We start from the raw sequence: 22801 nt of genomic DNA on the forward strand, positions 1-22801 counted from the left end.
GCACGATTTTGTTGAAACAAATTGCCCTATGCTCGTGGCTTATATCTGCGATGTGCAGGGTTCATAGCTATATTGGGGCTCCCAATCGGATTCTTAATCATAGTAGTGGCTACAGGGGTCTCAATTTTATCTGTGGCTTGTTCCTTACTCGTTTCCTTTTTTTGTAAATCATTAGGGTCAGGCAAAGTTACTGTTTCATTGGTTTTCTCACTAACCCTAGGAGTGGCAGACTTACCAGTTTGCTCAAATAGTAATGGCGAACTAAGAGCCAATTTTCTGATCACCCCAGAGTTAATCGAAGAAGATGCTTCATCGTTCCCAGTCATCACTCCCTTGTTGTTCTGGTGTCTTCGATCCTTGTGTTTGAGCTTGAATTACCTTCCCAGCTTTTGCACCATTGATTACTGAACTTCCAAATGTAAGAATCGGTGTTCTCTTCGGCCTTCCTCGTCCTCTACCTTGCCCCCTTCCCATGGCAGACGCGCCACCGTATGTTAGCTAATGTGCGCTGAGAGCATGAGAGAGAAGCTGTAATATTTTTGTCACCTATCTTTTGATTTTAAATTTTATTGTCAACTTTTAAACTTTATTATAATTTAACTTTAAACTTCTAATTTTACACTTCGTGAGAAAATTTATAGTCACACCAATATCTATGACTTATTTTAAATCGTAAATTTTTAAAGTTATTTTTACCTCGTGTTTATTAAAAATTTAAAGGGGAGCCTTGGCTAACTAGTAAAGTTGTTGCCATGCGACCAGGAGGTCGCGGTTCGAGCCATAGAAACAGTCTCTTGCAGAAATGCAGGGTAAGGCTACGTACGATAGACTCTTATAATCTGGTCCTTTCCCGAACACTTGCGTGTAGCGGGAGCCTACTGCACCGGACTACCTTTTTTTTTTTGAAAACAAAAATTGCACATAAGTGCATGTAACAAAGAGAGTACTAAGCTAGTACTTGGCCATAGATTCCCAAATTTGTTTTAAAAAAAATAATTTGGATGAGGTTTGGTTTGAAGATAAAAATCAGTTTGGACATAATTTTCAAAACTTATTTCACTATTTTTATAAAAAAAAAAACATAAAATGTGAGTTATACCCATAAGTTTTAAAACTATCAACCATACAACACCAAACAAATAAATTTGTTAATATTGATGTCATTTATTATCATTATCACAAACCATAGTCCTAAATAGGGGTGTACATAGGTTGGGTTGGTTCGGAATTTTTTATTTATCAAACCAAATCAATTGAATCGGATTTTTAAATCTATGAACCAAACCAAACCAACAAAAGTCGGATTTTTCAATCTCGATTTTTTGTAGGTCTTCTCTGGTTTTTCGGGTTTTTCGCGATAAAATCTTCATAGCATAAGATATATAATTTATGCTCTAGTATTTTGTAGATCCTAGTAATATAAAATTATATAAGATGTTTTCCAAGAAAATAATACAAAATAATGTGAGATGAGTCATGATTATACTAAAATACTCAACAAGTCGCATAAAATAAATATTGCTAATTAATAAACCATAATGAAAATAAACTTAATCTAAAATTATTATGTCATGCTAAAATAAGTACTGAGTATTAATTACATGACCATATAATGATAAGAATAAGTTATGCACTTTCACTATCTAAACCAATGCAAAACTAAAAGAATAAATATATAATACTATAGTCATTCATACTTCCTAGTATTGATTGATTTTATTTGTTTGCATTAGTATTGGTTTAATTTTGCTTTGGGCTTTATTTGAGTTGCTAACTTTTATGGGCTATAAAACATATTTAGCCATTCAAAAATTATAAGTCCTAGCTTGAAATAATACAATAAAAGAGAGAACTATAAAAAAGTTTAAAAATTATTTATACTTACATTACAATAATTATTTTTATGTATAAAATATTTTTAAACTTGTATACGTGTAATGTCGGGTTGGTTTGGTTTGATTTTGACTTTTTCTAGTTAAAAAAGCAAACCAATTATGGTCGGATTTTTTCTTTCTAACAGCAAACCAAACCAAACCAAATCATATTCGGGTTTTTCTTCTCGGTTTGACTCAGATTATCGGTTTGGTGCAGTTTGTCGGTTTTCATTGTGCACCCCCAGTCCTGAACATAGATAAGTTTGGCACAAAATTATCATTTTTATAATGAACTATATAATACAACAACAATAACATACCCAGTAAAATCCCACTAGTGGGGTCTGGGGAGATAGAGTGTACGCAAACCTTACCCCTGCCCCGAAGAGGGTAGAGAATGAACTACATAATACACTATCCTAAAACCATAACCTAGTATTTTAATATCAACTGCTAATAACACAATTACTAGCCAATATAATTCGTCAAATTACAATAACATTACAAGATCCATCAGTTCCAAAGAAAATGATAGTAATTAGCTAGCAGATTAGTTGGGTCATAATAGATGGTGAATTTTTTTATAAAATACAAAATTTTGGGGTAATTTTTAAAAATGTTAAAAAATCCAATAGTAATATTTTGGGCCAAAAACATATCTTGAGCTAGTTTTGGGATTTGAAATTTTTATTTTTCAAAATTTTCCAAAATATGGATAAAATCTATAAACAATCATGTTTTGCCAAAAAAAAGGAAAAAAGTTGGCAAAATCTACGGCCAAACGAGGCTAAATTTAGTGTAAACATCTTGGAAACTTAAATTATTAATGGTCATTTGTGCAAATATTATAGTCCCTGCGTCTCATATTATCTGTCGTGATTACTAAGAATAGTTGTTTCAAATTATTTGTCATTTTAGAAGTTCAAGACAAAATAAATTATATTTTTAATTTTACACTTAATAGTAGTAATTGTTTTTGAAAATAGAGATAGCACATAAATGGAGTAAATATATAAATAAGGATAAAATAGTCTTAAACCTTTTATAATCAATATTTCTCGAGGGACGTGCAAAAAAGAAATCTCATAGATAATTTGAGATGGAGGGACTATGAGCCTGTTTGGCTTAGCTGATTTATAGTAGCTGATAAGCATTAGGTGCTGAAAATCACTTTTAGGTGCTGAAGTTAATCTAAAAAATAAGCAGTTACGTGTTTGAATAAAAGTGCTGAAATTAATAATAAGCAGTTGAAGAACTGGGTATACGAAGAATTTTTTTTTTAAAAGAAGTATTTTAGGGATAGAATAGTAAATATTTTGGTCAAACCTAAAGTGCTTATAAGCTGAAATTTAATAAGCTGGGGGAGACCAACTTATGGCTTTTGGCTTATTTTTGGTTTATAAACACTTAACTTATAAGCACTTTTAATTTTATCAAACACGTAGATAAGTCAAAAAGTACTTATAAGCTAGTTTGACGAGTTGCTTAGCCAAACACCTTCTGTTCACTAGGAAAAATCGTTAGCGTGACAATTAACTTTTTATGGCTGGATTCTGATTCTCAATCCCAAAATAGCAAAGTAAAAAGGGGCAAAAGTAATACTCCTAGATACTTTTTCTTAACACACAGAAAGTAATAGTCAAAGCCCCTCAATCTCAAGAAACTGAACATTTTTAAACACTCATCCAAATAATCATTTCATGGGTTTCTTGAAATGGGTTCTTGCCTTTTTCAGTCTATGCACATATTTAGCAACTCCCACTTTATCAGATTCTTTATTGAACAAAGAGGAGTTGGCAAATATTTCAGCCAATTTCTTGAATTTGGCAAAAAGTTCTGAACTTTTTGATTGGATGGTGAAAATTAGGAGGACTATACATGAAAATCCTGAGTTGGGGTTTGAGGAATTTGAGACTAGTAAACTTATCAGAAATGAGCTTGATAATATGGGAATTTATTACAAGTACCCTGTAGCTGTTACTGGTGTAGTTGGTTTTATTGGTACTGGAAAATCACCTTTTGTTGCTCTTAGAGCTGATATGGATGCTCTTCCTATGCAGGTTTTTAACCAATTGGGTTCATGTGAATTTCTAAATATTTACATATATCTTTTTTCTTGTCAATGTTTTAGTCATGGTAGTAGGTTTAGTTTATGTCTTGTGGTTTCTAGGAGTCTTTAAGTGCTGTCGGAGTTTTATATACCAGTGGAAAATATAGAGAATTTCTAGTACTTTTATTTTCATTTTGTATTATAGATTAAATGTAGCGATATGGTCAGGATTCATGTAGCTGATATCAACTTGTTGGGGATTGAGGCGTAATTATTGTTGCATTCCTTTATTGTCAGTGTTGGATTGTGATAATCTAGAATGAGTATATATGGTAGTGTCTTTATTCTAATTAATGATACTTTGTGGTAGAAGTTTGTATTTATATGATTTTTTGGTCTCTTTCTGCTTCATTTGATATGATTGACTAGGCGTAGAGTTTAAGAAAGAAAGACTTACTTTTGCCGACTTTTGCCACATACCAAAAGTATCCTTAGAACTTGTGATCTTTAAATAGGCCATGATATTCTTGTGGCGATAAGAGCGTGTCATTAAGGTAAAATTAGAAGTTCAAAGCTAAAGATTTTCCAAATAAAGAAAGGTGTCATTCTTTTTGGAACAGATTAAAATGGAAAGAGTTTTCGTATAAAATGAAACATATGGATTACTTTTCCTTCTTGGAGGAAGGGGATACGGTAGGGGGAAAGCATAGATGTAAAACTCTTAGCAAGTAATTTATTCTCTGCCTTCAATATAGTGTTTGATTGGTGCAGGAGGAAGTGGAATGGGAGCATAAGAGTAAAATTCCTGGCAAGATGCATGCTTGTGGACACGACGCTCATGTTGCTATGCTTCTGGGTGCTGCAAAGATTCTTCAGGAGCAGCGCGATGATTTGCAGGTTCATACTGCAGTTCTCTACCTTAGCTTGGATTCAAGAATATATGTCACTCTTCTATTTGCTAGCTAATTCTAATGTCATTAGTGTTTGTGCATGATAAAGGAAAATGTTATGGTATTCCTTTTTTGGGCCTGTTTTTTGTTTATAGAGTGGTGGTCACTTGGGAACAAATTAGAGTTTGGTTTTCTCTTTAGATTGAATGTGCTTTTTAAAGGATGATCACTCTTAGATGTTGATTTCCACCTAAGTAACTGTCTCATGAATGCATTCTACACATATCAATATTTGATCCCTCCTTTTATGTTTTGTTCTTTTGTCTAAACCACCAGTGACTGCCCATACAACAACAACAAACCTAGTATAGTCCCACAATTGAGGTCTGGTGAGGGTAGATAGTACACAGACCTTACCCCTGTAGTGAATGTAGAGAGTATGTTTTTAGTATACCCTCCGCACGAGGAAAAATGAGAAAAGAGCAATAGCAACAAGCAATAAAGAGAATAGAGACCTTACCCCTATAGTGACTACCCATATAACATGTTATAAAATTTGTAGTATCCTTGGCTTGAATAGAGAATTGACATGAGAGACTCTTGAATGTGGCAAAAGCGAAAGACTGACTGCTGAGCCCACTCTGGCCTCACAGGGCGGGCCCGTGTGGTTGCGAGCTGGAGCTGCCGGATCCAAAACCGAATCCTAAAGTGACCTCGAACTTTTCCTATAAAATTCTCTTTAGCTCAAAGAATTAGTGATCTATCCATGACCAGGATTAAGCTTGGGTGAAACTAAGTGGGGGTCCGACTGACTGATGTTGAAGAATCAGCTGTGAAGGAAGGTGCTCGCATGCGAAATGAGTTGTTTATCTTCTTTATAAGGAATTTTAATGTTATCTTATATTGGACATTTTGTTGTTTATTACCTGCTTATATGTTATGAGGTAAGTATTTGAGAAAAACAATTGTTTGTGTGCTTAGAGGTTTTAAAAGGGGTAAGGCGTCATAGATATAGTTATTTAGGACAAAAATGGTATGCTAATCGACATATCTTTTATATTTATTATCTCCAAACTTGGAGGGATGGCATCTCCAGTGCTAGGTTCCGAACCAAGTGAAGCTTTGAACACGACTTTTTTGTTACAGCTTGAGTAGTTATTTTTATAGGTACTGTTATGCTAAGATAACAGTACAACTGATTTGAGTGTGGTCAGGAACAGTTATAAGATAGATAAGGAATTTGGAATCAATAAAGTAAAGGGATCAGATAAATAGTTTGGAAGTGGAATAGTTTTTGATAATACAGGAAACTTGAACCCTCACGATTTTAGTTTGTCCTCTCGCGCCTCCATATATTTGGTGCCAAATTGTCGCCCATTTCCTTCTATCTGTGATAGAGTTTGGCTGTAAAAAATTGTGAAAGGGGACTTGCATAAGTGGAATGAGGGTAAGCTGAGCAACTAACAAAAAACAGTAGTTGCCCTCGGTTACCTTATAGTTTCTTAAATATAAAAGAAGCTATAGATCATCGATTGTGCTATTTAGTAAGGATCAATCTGGACCTAAATTTCTTCATTCAATTGATTTAGTCCTCTTGTTGCTGTGGCATGAATCTCAAACTGAACTTTCCTTTCAAGCGGACCAAGAACTCTTTGGTTTATCGGAAAAATTAGACCGGATGTAATCAGGCTTTTTTTTTAAGCTTGTTATAATGATGCTAGTGGTTCTGTTCAAGGATTACACAGTTGAATCAGCATATATGAGTATCATGGATGTTATCGGAAAAATTGTTGAGTTAGGAGTTGGGGATTGACGAAACTTTTTGATGGCAGGGAACTATTCTATTGGTTTTTCAGCCAGCTGAGGAGGGAGGTGGAGGAGCAAAGAAAATGCTTGAATCTGGGATACTTGATAGTGTTGATGCCATCTTTGGTCTGCATATTTCTGCCGTTCATCCTATTGGCACAGTTATCACCAAATCTGGCCCTATCTTGGCTGGCAGTGGCTTCTTTGAGGCGGTAATAAAGGGGAAAGGTGGTCATGCCGCAATTCCTCAGCACACTATAGATCCAATCTTAGCAGCTTCTAACATTATAGTTAGTTTGCAACATCTTGTTTCACGGGAAGCCGATCCACTGGATTCACAGGTGCTCTATCCCCCCTTTCTCTAGTGTATGTGAATCTAACACATGCACACATATCCAAGCTTGCTTGCATGTGTGCTCGTGATTGTGCAAAACTGCAAATATAGGCTGCTTTACACTCTTATTTGTGCTCGTGAAAAAAGTTTATAATTTCTTTCCCATCTTTGTCAGTTTGTTCCCGGAGGCTGAAAATTACTTGAGTACACTCTGATAGGCAATTAAGAAAATGCATTGTGAAAGGTTTTGTTTCCCAGTTTGCAAAAGATGCTTTGTTCAGGCAGAGCGATGTGTTCCGTTTCGCTGATTGAACACTGCGTTGCATTTTAATATATGGAATAGCTAGTCCAAAGGCGGATCCAGGATTTTTAACTTGATGTGTTTGACCTTTAAAGTTCTTAGCACTAAACTTATCGGACTTTTGAAATTATGGATTCAAAATAAAATAAGTAGTAGTTTTTGTCACATATATATTCATGTTTCATGTCAAAATACTACGTTCGGTTGAACCCGTGGCTAATAAGCTACATCTGCCACTGATAGCAACACTTGTAAAATTATTGTAACTCATCTGCATTTTTCATGTTAAAAATATAGTACGATTTGTGCATGTCTAGTACGAAAATAGTTAGACTCCCAGTTTATTGTGTGAGAAATTCCTTTACCCATTCTCCTTCTTCATCCTTCTGATAAAAACTGACATATTCTTGATCATTTATGTCAAATATTACCATGCCTTTTTCACATTCCAAGAACTTAGACTTCGGCATCTACAGCTTATCTACCCATTACCTAAAAGAGGCATGATTTTGCAGGTTGTTACGGTCGGTAAGTTCAAAGGTGGCGGCGCATTTAATGTTATACCTGATTCTGTCACAATCGGTGGAACTTTCAGGGCATTCTCAAAAGAAAGTTTCACGCAACTTAAACAGAGAATCGTAGAGGTATATCTTCAATATTAGTATTTGAATGCCCAAAGTATCATATGATTGTTGAATGATGCGTCACAAAAAAAAACGTGCTATGACTAATGAATGGTAAAACTCGATTTGTTTAAGTGAAATTTTCCTGGAAATAAGTTAACAGGTTATCACAAGACAAGCTGCTGTACAAAGGTGCAATGCAACCGTTGACTTTGATACCAACAATAACCCCTTTTACCCGGTAACAGTAAATGATAAAACTTTGCACGAACATTTCAAAAATGTGGCGGGACAGATGCTGGGCACTGAAAAGATCAGAGAATTGAAACCCTTAATGGGTACAGAGGATTTTTCATTCTTTGCCGAGGCTATTCCTGGATACTTCTACTTTTTTGGAATGGCGGATGAAACTAAAGGACAGTTTGAGTCAGGGCACAACCCTTTATACAGAGTTAATGAAGATGCACTTCCATATGGCGTTGCTTTACATGCATCGTTAGCCACGACTTATCTTCTCGAACATCAGTTAAAAGTAAGAAATGTTCATGATGAGTTGTAAGGTCCCCAAAGAGTCTAATAACCTCGTGGACCGAGAAGAATTTCTGCTACAGGAACAGGTATAAGTTTTAGACACAGCTGAGCGGAAATAGGTTTCTCTTTTTCTTTTACTTAATATGCAAACTCGCTCTAAATCAAGTTGGTGTTGGAGCTGGTTTGGTTGATTCTCCAAAAAGGAACGCGCTATGGGCGCGAGTTGTATTTTTCTTTTTCCAAATGTGATTGATATGAAATTCCATTGCTTGTGTAAGGTTAAAAGTTTTTCTTTAGATTTCGTTGTCATTATCCGTAGAGACAATTGAACTGCAAACTAGTCGTTTTTGCTTATAAATTGTCTTTCCTGCATACATGTATTGCTATGCTATTGATGGCAAAGGGTGAAACATCTCCATTTCCCGGGGGCGAAGCTACATTATCCGAAGGGTGGTAATTGACCACCCTTCGTTGAAAAAGCACACTATGAATGTATGACATATACTGAACACATTTTGTCGTGGAATTTTTTGCATTTCTCTCAAGTTTGAACATCTTTGCGGAAATTTCTGGCTTTGCCATCCCCTAAAGAAATAGTGTTTCATTTGAAGACTATGAATTTCGTTGAACTTGTACTAAATAATTGTATGGTATGTTCTTCAAAATCCCATCAGAGTTCCTTTCACGTAGAAGAGAGCTAGTTACATATGATTGAAAGTGTGCTCATTGCATGTTAAATTTCATCACGTTGACCCCTATAGATGGCTACAACAAGTCCAAGACCTCTATAATTAGTTATTGGTTTCTTTCCTTTTTTGGTTGAATAGGGAAGGAAGAATGGGGATAGTGAAAATCAAATCTAAACTTACTTTGAGAGACCTCTGCCGGCACCAGTTGATTACAAGTGAGGTCGCCAAGGCCAGTATAATTGACACAGAATTAGAATGTTGCGCCTCTTTGGTGGACAAAGTTTTTGTCCGATACTCATACTGGTATGAGATAGCAGTTACCCAGTACAAGACAACAATTGGCAACTCAAATGTTTGTAATATGCCTCCAATGATAAGCGTAGGAACACATGATGGAGCCTTCAGCCCTTTTTTCTGGGGCGGAGCCAGTATATTTGTTACGGGTTCGGTCGAACCCAGTAACTTTGGTTAGAATACCGAACCCAATAACTTTAAATCATGGCTCCGCAGCTCCGCCTCTGCCTTTTTTGCCTTGGTAATATGAACTTGGTCGTACCAAATATACTACTCTCCCTTTAGCCACATCTCATGCAGGGCGGATCTAGAGGGTAGCGTGCGGGTTCCCAATAACTTTTGCACGGTCCTTGTATATGTATTAAAAAATTCATTAAATATCTATAAATATTTAATTGTGAACCTAGTCGATAGTGTAAAATCGTTATAGGAACCCATAAACTTCAAAGTCTGGATCCGCCTCTGATCTCATGGGCGCTTTTGATCTTTTAGGTATGTCTATATGAAGCTGGCTTTAAATCCAGGGAGGCGCAGATCCTAGATGTCCCGACATGACCTTGAGAGAAAGCCACAAGGTTCGTAACTATAGATAGAAAAATCTTCTTTAGCTTGATTTGTTTATCTTAACGAAGGCAAAGCCCATCTTACCTGAACTCTAAAATAAACATGGTCAAAATTCACAAGAAATTCTAAAGCACAAATGGCAGTTTACAGGATTCAAAATGAATCCTCATCCAGCATTTGTAGAATTACCCACACTGAACTAAAACAGCATTGCCAGGAGCCATAACCTCTGTACAAAAACACACATAAAGTCAAGAGGGCAAGGCTCCTATAGCCCTGCGAGAGGAGTCTGTACTGACCACATAAAAAAATATTTGCACCACTTTCACACTTACTCAGTTGCTTGACATTTTTTGCAAGTACTAGAGATCTGTCTTCACTTTTCAGAAAACAATTCCAGCTTTTCAGATTGCATAGCAAAGAAATAATATCAAGGGAATCACTCCCTACGAATCAGAAGCAGTAACCCAATAGCTATAACACAACATTCAAGTCATGAATAAGATAGATATAATCAATAAAAGATAGCATGGCTGAAATTCAAATTCTTTCAAACATCAAACATTCATTGGTCCTACAAAAACAGGTCATAAACTAGTTTTCCGATTATCAGGTCCCAAAATTAAAATTTACAAACAAAACAAGGTGACAAAATTCTTGAACAACCACAATGGACGTCCTCTTCTACTTCTCTGAGGAGTTGGGCCCTCGTTTCTTTCCGAAACCAACCACTGCAAGCAAACGGAAGCAGAATTCAGTGAGAAAATATAATTTAAATGTCCAAAAGAGAAGATTCAAAAAGCTCATTTGCAAACTGAAGCATAGATACAAGCAATCAAACAGGGATATACCACTAACAAATAAAAGTAACCACACCAGAAATATCACATCACACTGGTACTCAAACTAGCAAAATAGAACAACACATCCACTTGTTCTTTTAATAGAAATAAATTAGATCTACTGTGTTAATATCATGAAATGCTGAACAGAAAAATAGACAAACTCAATTTAAACCACAGATGCTTTATTAAATCTCACAACCCCAAAGCTTGGCTAGAATGCTTACGATCATAGATTCAGGATTCTGAACAAAAGCTAATGGGTATTGGGGAGATTTCAAGTATGTTAAATTTCAATAGCACATTCATACACCAACACGACAGTTTATGGTAAAACCCCACCCGCACCTCACTAATATAATACTTTATCATTGTAAAGTAATAAATGAGGTGAAAATGGACATTAATTGACTATGGTTAGATGATAAAAGAGTATGCAGAATACACAAGTTATGTTAACTTTCACTAGCACATTCATACATCAATATGAGCAATGTATGGTAAAACCTCACCCGCACCACACCAATACAATAGTCTATCATTGCTAAGCACTAAATGAGGTGTTATTGACCATGGTTAGATAATAAAAGAGTATGCAGAATACACATGTTATGTTATTGCTGGTGTGGTGTGAAAACCATGTGCGAGTAAGTGCTTACTCGCATACATAAAATTTGTACATTTGACCGATACAGACTTTCTGTGCATCATTATTTGTCACTTTATCTACAGTTATCAACAGTTTTATTCTGTTTTATGCTTTGCATACTAATGGACGTGTTTGTACCTACTAATATATACTCCTGTTAGCCTGTTTCATATACATTTATATATAAACAAATGAAACAGGGAAACTAAACTACTTTTTTTTGTGACAAAATTACTAGGACTGTGTACGCTTGAATATATTACTCCCTCCATTTAAATTTAGGTGATCGCTTATCAAGAGTCACTGTATGAATTTGACCAACATTTTAAAATGTATTTTTTATCATATTGACACGAGGAAAATTGCAATTTACAGTACTTTTCACATAGTTTTTGAATACCGACATTGTAATTTTAAAATACTGAGTTGAACTAATCCATATTTAATCCATATTTAGCTTTAACGTTTAGTTAAATTGACTCTCGATAAACAAAATGTGTCACCTAAATTGAAACAGAGGGAGTATTAACTTTTTCAATTACAAATATAGTTCAAGCCGAAAACAGTATTTAGATCCATAAAGTGAAATAAAGAAAGAAAAAATATGCGTACCAGCAGTAACAAATCGCCTGTTGTATTGCATGCGCTTGTGAGCGCGTCCGCGTGGCTTCTTCTTCTTATCTTGCTTAGCAACCTTAGGTGTTTGCCCTCTCACTTTCCCGGCACGAGCTAATGATCCGTGTACCTTACCTACAATTAACAAATCCAAACTACAAAATTAATCCTTAATCAACAAATTAATCAGTTACCTAATCACACTTATATACAGAACAACAGAATCTAAATAAATCGAGAATGAAGAGAGATATAGTGAAGAGCAACTAAGCTTACCCATGGCTGATTTGCTGGTTGCTGGTCGCCGGAGAAGATGGAGGTGTTTGGAGCTGCGAAAGTTAAGAAATGCTAGGGTTAGGGTTTTTGGAGATTAGGAAGGTTTATATATGTGGAGCTGGTAAGGCCTGAAACTGTCCTGGGCTTCGGAGTTGAAATTTGGACCTTAGGAGAAGAAACGTGGGCCATACGAAGAGAAGGGATCTTTACACAAGTAGCCGGTCATATTTATTGTTTATTTTTTCTACCCGTATACCTATATTATATATTGATTATACATATATTAAATATAAATTATACATGTATTAAACCTCTGCTTGCTATTTTTAGTTTAAGAGATTGAGTGGGCAGCTAATCGGGTAATTCTTCTATGAAGAAAGTCCAAGTAGTGGTCCGGGAAGAAAATCAAAATGGGCAGATTTACAACTGGTAATTAAAAAATAGCCACAGTTTCAAAAGTAATCGAAATTTAGCCGCTTTTTCATGTAACAATAAAACTTGAATAAAAACACCCATAATAGTCTAAAAATATGCTGGAGTTCGAATTTTTTACATATGAGCTTCCAGCATAATGTGTTGGAATTTCATAATGTGCTGGAGTTCTAATATAATATGCCGAAAGTTTATATACAAGAGCTCCATAATCCCGCATATTATGCTGGAACTTTCCGTGTGCTGGAGTTCCAATACACTATGTGAAAGTTTATACGCAAGAGATCCATAATCCGCATATTATGCCGGAACTTTTCGTATTTCAGCAAACCAATGACTATTTTTCAATGACCTTGCAAACGCTGATTATTTTTTGATTACCAATTTGAAAAATGGTTGGCCCGTGCTATTTTCACTTGTGCCCTTGATCCACTTGGCTAATTTACGCAAGTGTCCCTTTTTAGGTCATAATTTTACCCTTTCGGACACAATATTAGAGTCGGGAGTTTCCTCGTATATTTCTCAACCTTACAACAATAATCTACATAATTTTAGAATATGGTTTAATATTTTCAATTTGCTCAAAAGGGAACTTTAGACTGTATTTCCAAAAGTCTACAAAATTCAAGAAAAATAAAAAGAGTCATTTCCTATACAGTTGTTCCAAAAGATAGATAATTGGCAAAAAAAAAGATTGGATCCACTTGCAGAATCATTCACTTGCTTGTAAGAGAACAACCCAAATTGAAAATGCTGAGTCAGACATTAAAATAAAATTTAACATATACTTTGGCTTGGTTTGATTTTTCACTTGACTAACCTGCTATGATCAGTGAGTTAGTCACCCTATGTCAAGGGTGCTCAAGGGTGTAGGCATGTAAATTTTATTAAAATTAAATCCATGAAATAATTTGGACTATATTTTAAATTCAAGATATATTAGTCCAAATAAATATATGGGCTAATATAATTGAATTAATTATATAAGTCCAATATATATGGATTAAATAAATAAGTCTTAATCCATTGGGCTAGCCCATTTAATTGGGCTAAAGTGATGAGCCCACTTCATTAAGCCCAAGATGTCATCTTCCTAGAAGCCCAGTTTGGTGCCACGTGTCAAATGACGTGGAGCGCCAAGTCAAGCGGAAGAGCCAATAGGACCATGCCACGTGTCAAAATGACAAGGCATACGCAGTCACACTGAAAGGCCAAAGAAATCGCACCACGTGTGCAGGTGACATGTTCTGGCCAATCAAATGCGACCATGTCACACTTCAATTTGATTGGTCGGAAAGAGTTTGTTCTTATCACAACTCCTCCATTCCACAACTATAAATAGGGGTCTTCATAACTCAGAAAAGACACCAGAAGTTATAACAAGAAGTAAGAGAGAGCTGGTGGATCAAACACCGCAAATTCCTCCACAAGTTTCAAGCTTCAAGCAATCAAGTTCAAGTTCAAGCTCAAGAACGAAGAACAAATCAAGTTCAAGTTCAAGCAATCAAACTTAAGATCAAGAACGAAGTCAAATCAAATACAAGGCGTTCAAGATCAAGGCTACTTATTCGTGATAAAATTCGTGGCAACAATCAAAGTGTTCGCGACGGATAAATCAAATTCAAATTCAAGATCAAGCTCAAAGGCCCTTGAATTTATTTATAATTGGAAATAAGAATCAGAAGATCCATAGAGATTGTAACACTCAAATATTCGAAATAAAATACTACGATTGTTGCGATATTTTCGGTCTTGATTTTAATTTCTCGATGCAAATTTATTGTCTACAAATCCTGGCATGCCCAGTGGGACAATCTCTACCTCTCATCTCAACTTTTCAATCACCAAAGTTCAAGAACATTGAAATGGCTTCGAAGAAAATCAACTCCAGATCAACATCCACCAAGGCTGCTAACTCCAGGTTCTATGCTAATGTGGAAAGCATCCTCAATGTTACCTTTGGAAGCTTCGGACCAGTTACGAGTAGCAAAGCAAACTCTTTAGGACAACAAGCACCCCAAGTGTCATCCGCATCAACCCCTGTTTTCGGATCTTCATCCTTAAAAGGAGCAAGATCTTCCACAAACGCATCTGAAGGAGGAAGCGATGTTGCTGAAAAGATCAAGAAAACTCTTGCTCTGCTTGACCTCTCCGGATCCAAGCACTCTGCTGTGAAGGAAGATGATGATGCTTCAAGTGATGGATCCTCCCCACTTACACCACATAGCATGAGCCAATCAAGGATCAATCTGTGTGAAAATCCATGGTACTCTCCGTCGTCCACGACAATCATGCAAGCCATGGTGACAAACACTTCATCTATGGAGGAGCAGTTGGCAAACTTGCCGGAAGCAATCGCTGGCTTGACCAAATGCATGCAAAATCAAGAGGCTAGAATTGACAAGCTAACAGACAGGGTGGGAATCTTGACGGAAGAAGAATCCACCCATGCACCCGGCAAGCTCCCAGAAGTTCTAGAGAGTGACTCTCCCCCAAGACAAGCAGCATCCACTAAGGCTATCCCTGTCTCATCTAAAGGGATGATTCCAATCGATCAATTGAAGGAGTTCATTGAAGGAACCATTAAGAACAAATATGAGGTTGCTGCCAAATCCTCCCTTACATATGCAAAGTCGTACACTGCAAGCGTCGATATGTTGAAGATGTCTGCTGGCTATCAACCTCCAAAGTTTCAACAGTTTGATGGTAAAGGTAACCCAAAGCAACATGTGGCGCACTTCGTTGAGACATGCAACAATGCTGGGACTTATGGAGATTACCTCGTCAAGCAGTTTGTCCGCTCATTAAAAGGAAATGTTTTTGATTGGTACGCGGACCTGGAGGCTAGATCTGTTGATAACTGGGATCAACTAGAGCAAAAATTCCTCAATCGCTTTTATAGCACGAGACGCACTGTGAGTATGATAGAACTTACAAATACTCGTCAACGAAAGGATGAACCAGTTATCGACGTTATCAATCGTTGGAGGAATGCAAGCCTCAACTGCAAAGACAGGCTTAGTGAAGCTTCAGGCATAGAGATGTGCATCCAAGGCATGCATTGGGGATTGCGCTACATCTTGCAAGGTATCAAGCCTGGCACATTTGAAGAAATTGCAACTTGTGCCCACGACATGGAATTGAGCATGGCCTCCGCTGGAAATGAAAAGCTGCCCATCTATGAACCTCACAAAGGGAATGACAAGCAAGAAGTCAGGAAGTGGGGAAAGTTCGTACGCAAGTCTGAAAGCAAAGAAGCTATGAATGTCAACACGTCACCTATGAAGTTTACGACGAAGATGGGCAAGAAGCAGAGTATGAAATCCACTTCTTTTCAAGATAAGGCAAGTGGAAAGTTGACTCTAAAAGAAATGCAAGAGAAAGAGTACCCATTTCTAGATTCCGATGTGCCAGCTATTTTTGAAGAACTCCACGAGTTAAATCTCATTGAGCTTCCGGAGATGAAGCGACCAAATGAAGCTAGGAAAACAAATGACCCAAATTACTGCAAATACCATCGACTTGTGAGCCACCCTTTGGAGAAGTGCTTTGTCTTCAAGGACAAAGTCATGGACTTGGCTCGCAAAAAGAAGATCGTGCTTGAAGATGAGAAAGCAAGCGTGAACCAAGTCTCTATCACCTTTGGCTCATTCAATCTAGATGACTTATGCAGTTTAAAAGGAATCAAAAATGAAGAATTACCGGAGAACAACAAAGTTGAAGACGATCAACCTGATGATGATGAAGGTTGGACGTTGGTGACTCGTCGTAGGCGCCACAAAAGGAGCCCGCGAAAAGAATCAATAGAACAACCAACAAGGAAGATGATGGTAAAAAAACCAAAGAAAAAGAATCCAGTTAGGCGCTTGAAGAAAGCAAAAGTGGAGATGCACCACCCTCAAAAGCCACGACATATAGTGACCTTAGAGGATTTCTTGCCATCTTGGTTCCGCACGAAGATTTCCCGTGATCGTATTGAGGCCTCTTGTTGCAATACTGACAAAGGGGAAGAAAAGAGTGATGACCTACCGTTGGCACCATCTTCGGAAAAGCTCACTGATTCCACTCCTCAAGAAGTTAAGGCTTGTGATAAAAGCGTCACGTTCACAAATGACGATCTTCTCCTAGGTGACACTCTTCATAACCGCCCATTATACCTGGTTGGCTATATGCGTGATGAAAGGGTAAATCAAATTTTGGTTGACGGAGGATCCTTAGTGAACATTTTGCCAATTCGTAGTGTGAAAGAACTTGGTATTCCCATGAACGAACTCTCAGAAAGTCGTGTGATGATCCAATGATTCAACCAAGGGGGGCAAAGAGCCATAGGCGCGATCACGCTGGAAATCACCATTGAAGATATGCAATCAAGTGCATGGTTGCATCTAATCGACACGAAAACTTCATACAATGTCTTGCTTGGAAGGCCTTGGATACATGAGAATAAAGTGGCTCCATCTACCTACCATCAATGTTTAAAATACTACGAGGGTGAAGTAGAGAAGAAGATAGTTGCTGATGATGAGCCATTCACTGAGGCAGAGTCACACTTCGCTGATGCAAAGTTCTACTTGAAGAACCGCATTGTGAAGGAGATAAAAGTTGATGATGGCATGAAAAGAAAGAATGACGAGCCCATAACTAAAAGAACTGAGGTGACTATTGGTAAATCCAAAGCTGTTACTGAGGAGGTACACGCCAACATGAATAAATCTCATAAAGGGGATATTGCATCTTATGGAAAGAAAGTAAGTTCCGCGCTCCAATATGTCCCTAAAAGGAAGAAAGACGAGGGCGCATCATCTAATCTCCAAACTAACACGCTAAAGGAGTTAACTCTTCCTGTAAAACGAATTGAGGCAGTAAAGTTGTCCTCAAAGCCGCTTGCAGGTTTTGTAGCCCAAAATCGTTTGCAGAATGTGGCACTCCCTACAAAGCGAACAGATGAAAGTTTTGACCCTAACACTTACAAGCTATTTGCAAAAGCTGGATACAATCCCAATGAGCCATCAAAGTTAGGGAAGCTCCCATCAGAAGCTGCAACGAGGAAATCACGTGAAGGTTTGGGATACAAGCAACCGTCACCAGTGCGCATCTCAATAAGAAGGGCGAGTAGCAATTATATCACTGTAGAAGACGAATTTGCCGCTTCTAACAGGACTTCTGTCTTTGATCGACTTGGAAAATCAACTGTGAGAACTTTCGTATTTGAGAGATTGGGTCCATTAAAGAAGGGGAATAAGTTCCAGAGAAATTATCAAAATACAAGAACACCCGCTTCACCCAAGAATCAGAAGATCTCTAAAGATTTCCAAAGTTTGGTTCCTTCTAGAATGAAGCAACAAACAAAAGTCATGGTTTCGTGTGATGAAGTACTGAAGGTGAAGCCATACACTGTGGTCTATACTAAGGAACGTGACGAAGATGAAGAAAGTGTGGGTTCTTCGTATCATGTTACTGTACAAGTCGAGAATGTCGTTCCATCTTCAATGGAGAATAATGCGGAATTGGAGGATGTTTAATCGTGTTATCACATATCCCTCAACGATGGGGAGCCTCAAGAAGATGAAGATGCGAAGGATGCTCCACCTGAACTTGAAGTAGGAGTGAAGACGACAGTTGGTGCCTTAAAAGAAGTTAACCTTGGTACCGATGAAGAACCAAGACCCACCTACCTAAGTGCTTTACTAGAAGCTGATGAAGATAGCACTTATATTGAGTTACTCAAGGAGTTCAGGGATGTCTTCGCTTGGAGTTACAAAGAGATGCCTGGCTTGGACCCGAAAGTAGCATTCTATCACCTTGCAGTCAAAAATGGCGCTTGTCACACCTCCTTTTTTACTACTACCCGGGAAAGGGTATAATAAAGGAGTTTTTCCAATTAAAGGACAATCGAAACGGGATTCGTTTATTAAGAGATTCAGAGTCGCCACTTGGGAGATTTATGGTGTCCCAAGTCACCGGTTTGAATCCCGAATCGAGGAAAGGGTTTGACTCTGTATTACAGTCGCGAACCAGAAATCCGAGTAAGGAATTCTGTTAACCCGGGAGAAGGGGTTAGGCATTCCCGAGTTCCGTGGTTCTAGCACAGTCGCTCAACTGCTATATTTGGCTAAAATCTAATTTTAATACATGTTTTAACTTATGTGCTTTTAAACCTTGAACCACTTTATTATTATTTTAAACGAGAATTGCAACGTCGTGAAAACGTGTTTCGAAACACGTCACATAAATGCACCCGTGGTTGTTGACACATTTCGACTTCGTTGAGATTTGGATTTGGGTCACATAAATGCGCACCCGAGTTTAGGAGTGTAATGTTATTAAAATACGCGCCTAAGGAGACTAACGCGTTATTATCTTTGGGGAAGGCCGTGAAATTCGCTAAACGGCCCGTCTCGAAATCTAAGTATTTTAACACAAACATTTATTGAGGGCCCCGCAATTTATGTATTTTTGTTTGGCGAGGCTCATCTCATTTATTATTTAAAGGCCAATCCTAAAGCAACTATGATTTTCTATTTTTATTTGTCTCTAATAATAAAAGAAAGAGTCCTAATTAATTAATATTGCCTAATACAAGCCAAGTGATAGTTTCGAATTAAACATGCCATTAGGTTCAAGGATAAACCCAAGGTATAAGAATCGCAACTTTAATCTACAACCAAAACGGGACAGACATAGGCTTTGGCCTGGGCCCAAACAAGAAGGGAGCCAGCACTGGCCTGAGCTGTACGCCAAGTCCCTTAAGGCCCAAACTCGGAGACTAGGCTATTGATAGCCCAGTCGTTTAAACCAAATAACATTTAATTTTAATCAAAGACAAAGATATGTTGGATTTATTTCAAGTTATTCTAAACGTGTTCAATAATTGGTGATAACACTTTCAATTGGATTTACTTGCTATCTAAATTGAATTATCCAACTCACTGACCAGACTTAACAGCTTTGAACATTTTCGTTTACTGATTTTTATTCAAGCGCTAATATTAACTTGAAAACAGAGGAAAACACATTTCGAGTTCACATAATAATCAGTTGCAAACACTTACTCATGAGAAGTTGTTAAGCTATGAACTAATACTAACAATTATGTTGAGACTCCAAGTTAAAACGCCTAATTTGACTTCTGAATCAAACTATTAAAGCACGTTTAGTAAGCCTAGGCTATCATGAAGAGAAACTTACGCACTGATGTTTGCAAATTATTCTACACTAAGGCTACTATGTTAGAATGAATAAACTCCAGCTCAAATTTAACAGTCCAGTACAGTCTGAAATAGTCCTATTTAAATACACATGACATTTCATTCTAAACTACATGGAATCCGATATGAGAATACATGGAGAATCATTCATTCACTTCATTTCATGTTCCATAAGCATGGGAGTTTACAGGACGTGTACCTGGAAGTTGAGAGATAATAAGAAGAGAGAGAGGTCAGCAACAACAAACGTAAGTAACAGCAGCAACAAATCTAGACTCATATCACCATTCTCAAAGCCCAAGGATCGAATTGTAGGCAACATGAGGATTTAATATCGAAAGCAAAAGCAATTTCAGACCCAAAATGACACCACAAAGCCAAATATCAACCCAGCAATTAGCACTTCCAGCAAATAACCCAAACAACCAACTCGAAATAAACCAAATTCAACTCGAGAGAACTAAAGAGCTTATAAACTTCACCTACTGAACAAATAAGAACAAATCTAGCTGTTTTGGACTCAAACGAGCTAGAACAAAGAGATTTCAATGGAATGGTTTTTTTTTTGAGTTTTCTACTGTTTTTTTTGTTTTGGTTTTTGAATTTTGAATTTCAAGTTTCAGATCTGTAAAACTGGGAGAACACTTTTTTTTTGGGGGGGGGGGGAGATTCTTTAGAGGCTCGAAAACTTCTTTTCTAAGGCAAGCAAGCTGCCTTTTATAGGCAAACTTCAGGGGGGAAGCTTCTAGATTTCCCTCACACTTTTCCCCCTTTTTTATTTCAGATTTTACCCAAAAGTCCTTTATTTTCTGACTTGTGTTTCAAGTTATACTATAGATTTCCTGAAATGCTAAATTGAACCCCATTCTAGAGACTTCTAGGGAGTTCTAAATTCAGTTGCTATCCTATTCCCTAAGTAAACTACCCTTATTGCCCCTACCTTAGTCCTGAAATTATTAACCCAACCCCAGCCTTGTTAACTAACTAAATAACTATGGTTCAAGTAGTTATTTTGCAAATTAATCAGCTAGAATCAAATTCAAACATAACTCTTAAATCTAAACTACCAACTGATTTTCATATTACCCACTACCATTAACCAATCAAACTAAGAAAACTAACAGCCACAGAATCAAATTGCAATAGGCAGAAATATCAATCAAATTAAACTAATCGCCATTTACAACCCTAAAACACTAATTACAGATTAACACAAGAAAATATGCTACCAATTTTATTAATCAGAGAAACATAATGAAATTAAAAAAAACAAACTCCTGTTACTGATTATTAGAACCCAAAATAAGATGAAATGAACGACTGAAAACAAAAAGAAATAAACTTGACTACTGACCCAAACAAAACGACCATCCAAATCAATTAATCGAACCCAAACAGTCATGGTAGAGGAATTAACATAAGAAAAGAAAAATTGAAGAACTCACTGGTGATGGGTCTTCAACCATGCTGACCTTGAACCTTGATTTTCAATTAATGTTGCATGTCTATTTCGTCTGAAATAAACATGTAACATTAATTTAAAATCAGTTGAATCCTTAAAACCCCATAAACGGGCTAAGACCTCAAAACCTAGATCTGCAATTTACGAGGCTCTTCTTAGATTTGAGGGATTTTGGCTTGGGACTTAGGATGAGGGGGTCACGGAGGCTATAGGGTGCGATTTTGGGGATGATTTGAGGTGGCGCCGCCACCAGAGACCAAAGGCGGCGGCTAGGGTTCATGGCTTCAAACTCAAATTCGACGAATTCAAGGCATGTTCGAAGGAACTTGANCTACGCTTCTCGACGTACGAGCCTAAAGTGCAAGTCATGGCGCTCCTTGACGCACGAGCCTAAACTGCATGTTCCTATGCTCCTCGACGTACGAGCCTAAACTGCAAGTCATGAATCTCCTTGACGCATGAGCTTAAACCGCATATTGTTACACTCCTGGCCCGCATGAGTCTAAACTGTGTACGACCCATATACAAAAAGTCCGCTAGGTTACAACCTCGAAAGAGGTGGCCTAGGCAAAAGTTAGGACATAAAAAATAATAATAAATTACCCAGTCTGAACTACGGTATGACTTGATCCTCTTCACCGAGGTACGTAGGCAGCTTAGAGTTTCATTCTAAGTCCAGTCGCATAAGTTCAAAAGATACATATTTCCCCAATTGTTGTTCGAATGAAGTATGAAAGAATGTAAAATCAAGATGAAACGCCATCCTCTTGTTGAACTTTGGATCCAATTTGATTTAATGGGGGCAAGTTGCTATAGTAAAATGGTGTCTTCACTAAAATGATGACAATATTTGCATCAAAGTCTGGTGATTCGCTATGTCTTCATGTTCGTATAACCGTCAAGTTTGTTGGTATTAATATCCGCTCACCGCCCTAAAAAAAAGGGGGAAGAGTAACAATTGCAATCTTGAAAGAGAGAATGGATAAGTAAGAAAAAAAAATTTGCCTTAGAATGTAAAAACAAAAAAAGGTGATGTCCGTGTCGGACTTTTTTTTAAAGGTTTTCGTTGCGAACTTTTAAAGGTGTTCGTCTCGAACCTTTAATGGCATTCGAAGTTTTAAAGGTTTTCGTTGCGAACTTTTAAAGGTGTTCGTCTCAAACTCTTAAAGGCATTCTCTTAAAGGCATTCGGATTTTTTAAAGGTTTCCGTTGCGAACTTTTAAAGGTGTTCGTCTCGAACTTTTAAAGGCATTCGGATTTTTAAAGGTTTCGTTGCGAACTTTTAAAGGTGTTCATCTCCAACTTTTAAAGGCATTCGAATTTTAAAGGTTTCGTTAGCGAACTTTTAAAGGTGTTCGTCT

The 22801-nt window shown here is 37.2% G+C and overlaps 2 protein-coding genes across 2 annotated transcripts; one reads left to right on the forward strand and one right to left on the reverse strand.

Moving 5' to 3' along the window:
* LOC109226552 (IAA-amino acid hydrolase ILR1-like 4) lies at positions 3400-8781 on the forward strand. Its single transcript, XM_019391337.1, has 5 exons — positions 3400-3934; positions 4696-4821; positions 6647-6961; positions 7771-7899; positions 8042-8781. Exons 1-5 carry the CDS (start codon positions 3575-3577, stop codon positions 8435-8437), a joined length of 1326 nt encoding a protein of 441 aa, XP_019246882.1. The 5' UTR covers positions 3400-3574; the 3' UTR covers positions 8438-8781.
* Positions 10444-12446, reverse strand: LOC109226553 (40S ribosomal protein S30). The gene is made up of 3 exons (XM_019391338.1): positions 12339-12446; positions 12060-12197; positions 10444-10687 (listed from the first exon to the last, which is right to left on the reverse strand). Exons 1-3 carry the CDS (start codon positions 12340-12342, stop codon positions 10641-10643), a joined length of 189 nt encoding a protein of 62 aa, XP_019246883.1. The 5' UTR covers positions 12343-12446; the 3' UTR covers positions 10444-10640.

The sequence above is a fragment of the Nicotiana attenuata genome, chromosome 6 (genome assembly GCF_001879085.1).
Source record: "Nicotiana attenuata strain UT chromosome 6, NIATTr2, whole genome shotgun sequence".
NCBI classification, from domain to species: Eukaryota; Viridiplantae; Streptophyta; class Magnoliopsida; order Solanales; family Solanaceae; genus Nicotiana; species Nicotiana attenuata.